We start from the raw sequence: 2,457 nt of genomic DNA on the forward strand, positions 1-2,457 counted from the left end.
CTCTTCTCTTCTCTCTTCTCTTCTCTCTTCTCTTCTCTCTTCTCTTCTCTCTTCTCTTCTCTCTTCTCTTCTCTCTTCTCTTCTCTCTTCTCTTCTCTCTTCTCTTCTCTCTTCTCTTCTCTCTTCTCTTCTCTCTTCTCTTCTCTCTTCTCTTCTCTTCCTGTTGTAATTCTGTTCTATTGACATTCTATTCTAATCTATTTTCTTTCCTCTAGTTTGTGAAAAGAGGCACATTATGTAGAAGCAGCTCCGAGGACGAGTGCGAGTTGAAGGAATATTGCAACGGCACCTCTGGGGAGTGCACACCCGACCTCTGGGTCATGGACGGGCATCCCTGCAGCAGGAACACCGCCTTCTGCTACCAGGGAGTATGCCAGACAGCCGACAAGCAGTGTCAGAAGGTCTTTGGCCAAGGTAAGGGATTGCAGGAGGGGGGCTGGCTGTCATGTGGGAAATGCAAAGTCCTGGAAGGGAAGCATTGTAGTGGGAAACCCCGGCAGCCCAACCCATGTGTGCGGGCGAAAAGGGCAGGAGATGTGGAGGAAAGGGAGGAAACGTGTTGGGCTGCCTGTCCATCGGTGTGCTGCTGCGGCATGGGTTAGTCTGCGGGTGTTTGTAAGGGACCAGGTCCCCGTAGCCGGAGTGGACGTGTCAGTGAGAGAAGAGATCTCACGGAAGTTGATCCAAGCTGGTTGAAAGAGCAAGCAGCCGAGGGGCTGGTGGAAAAGCACGAGTGCACCACAGGAAGGGTGCCCAGGGACAAGGGTGGGCAGCTGGCCTGGCTGTGGCTGGCATAACTGAAGTTGGAGGGGCACAGCACATCTGCCAGGAGACATGGGACTGCACTGGCGGCATGCTGTTGGGTACAATGCACTCGTGAGTGCCCTGGGCACCTGGAGAAATGGCTCGCAATGAGCATCTGCCTCATGACCGCTGAGATGTGCAATGTGCACATGATGTGTTGCAGCACTGATGCTGTTCCAGGGAGGCTGGCAATGAAGGAGCAGTGTGTAGTCTGAAGTGGTGGTGGGAGCAGTCGAGGGACAAGGGTGGGCAGCTGGCCTGGCTGTGGCTGGCATAACTGAAGTTGGAGTGGCACAGCACATCTGCCAGGAGACATGGGACTGCACTGGCGGCATGCTGTGGGGTACAATGCACTCGTGAGTGCCCTGGGCACCTGGAGAAATGGCTCGCAATGAGCATCTGCCTCATGACCGCAGGGTCATGAGATGTGCACATGATGTGTTGCAGCACTGATGCTGTTCCAGGGAGGCTGGCAATGAAGGAGCAGTGTGTAGTCTGAAGTGGTGGTGGGAGCAGTCGATGGGGGACACTGTCGTGCGGGACGGGGCTGGCTAGCTGCGAGTGCTGTCCTTTCCAGCCAGGTGGATGGTCTCATTCTCTGGGATGCAACTCCCAGAAATGTCCCGGAAGGTCTTGTGGCTGTCCTGGGGGGAGCCTGGCATGGAGCCGATGGCCATGCAGGGGTGCAGAAGGGAGGCAGCTGGAGCATCCCACTGCGGCAGGCTGTAGGGGTCATGAGGGCGAGCAGGCTGGGTCTGAGCTCCCACACAGCCAAGGCTCCAAATGCCTGTGAGCATGCAGGTGGCCCCGGGCATCACTGAGTAGCGGGTATAGTGTGTGGCCTAAATGGTGATGCTGGCATGGAGCCGATGGCCATGCAGGGGTGCAGAAGGGAGGCAGCTGGAGCATCCCACTGCGGCAGGCTGTAGGGGTCATGAGGGCGAGCAGGCTGGGTCTGAGCTCCCACACAGCCAAGGCTCCAAATGCCTGTGAGCATGCAGGTGGCCCCGGGCATCACTGAGTAGCGGGTATAGTGTGTGGCCTAAATGGTGATGCCCAACCCCGAGGCGGAGAGAGACTGTTGGACAGACCATGAGTGTTGTTATGTGTTTGCAGGTGCCAAGAACGGGCCCTTGGCCTGCTACGAAGAAATTAACAGCCAAAGGGACAGAATGGGACACTGCGGCTCCAATCGCCGTGGTTACCAGCATTGTGCATGGAAGTAAGTGCCATAGCAAGGGTGCCGGGGTGCTCTGACCGAAGCGTGGTCTGCCATGGAGCGGGGAACCCGGCCCCATGGCAGGGAAGAGGCAGAGCGCAGATGGGCTTCCTGAGCTCAGCCGCTCATCGGCGGAGAGAAACGTGCCGTTCCGGGGCTGGGGTAGGCAGGGGCACTGGATGTGCCCGTGCAGAGCCGGTCAGTGCACAGGCTGGGAGGGGGGGATGCGGAAAGGGCCCGTGGTGGATGTAAGCGTGTGTCCTGGTTTCGGCTGGGATTTTCTTTCTAGTAGCTGGTATAGTGCTGTGTTTGGATTTAGGATGAGAATAATGTTGATAACACACCAATGTTTTAGTTGTTGCTGAGCAGTGCTTACACTAGTCCAGGACTTTTCAGCTTCTCATGCCCTGCCAGTGAGAAGCTGGGAGGGGGCA

General features: G+C 56.9%; 1 protein-coding gene across 1 annotated transcript in view; it reads left to right on the forward strand.

Moving 5' to 3' along the window:
- Positions 1–2,457, forward strand: part of LOC103900444 (disintegrin and metalloproteinase domain-containing protein 32-like) — a 7,293-nt gene that overhangs the window by 2,084 nt on the left and 2,752 nt on the right. The window contains exons 3-4 of the mRNA XM_009281167.1: positions 216–414; positions 1,921–2,026. Coding sequence (XP_009279442.1) covers positions 216–414; positions 1,921–2,026 — 305 coding nt within the window. The remainder of the gene's footprint in view (positions 1–215; positions 415–1,920; positions 2,027–2,457) is intronic.

This window comes from Aptenodytes forsteri, unplaced genomic scaffold (genome assembly GCF_000699145.1).
Source record: "Aptenodytes forsteri isolate BGI_AS27 unplaced genomic scaffold, ASM69914v1 Scaffold298, whole genome shotgun sequence".
NCBI lineage: Eukaryota > Metazoa > Chordata > Aves > Sphenisciformes > Spheniscidae > Aptenodytes > Aptenodytes forsteri.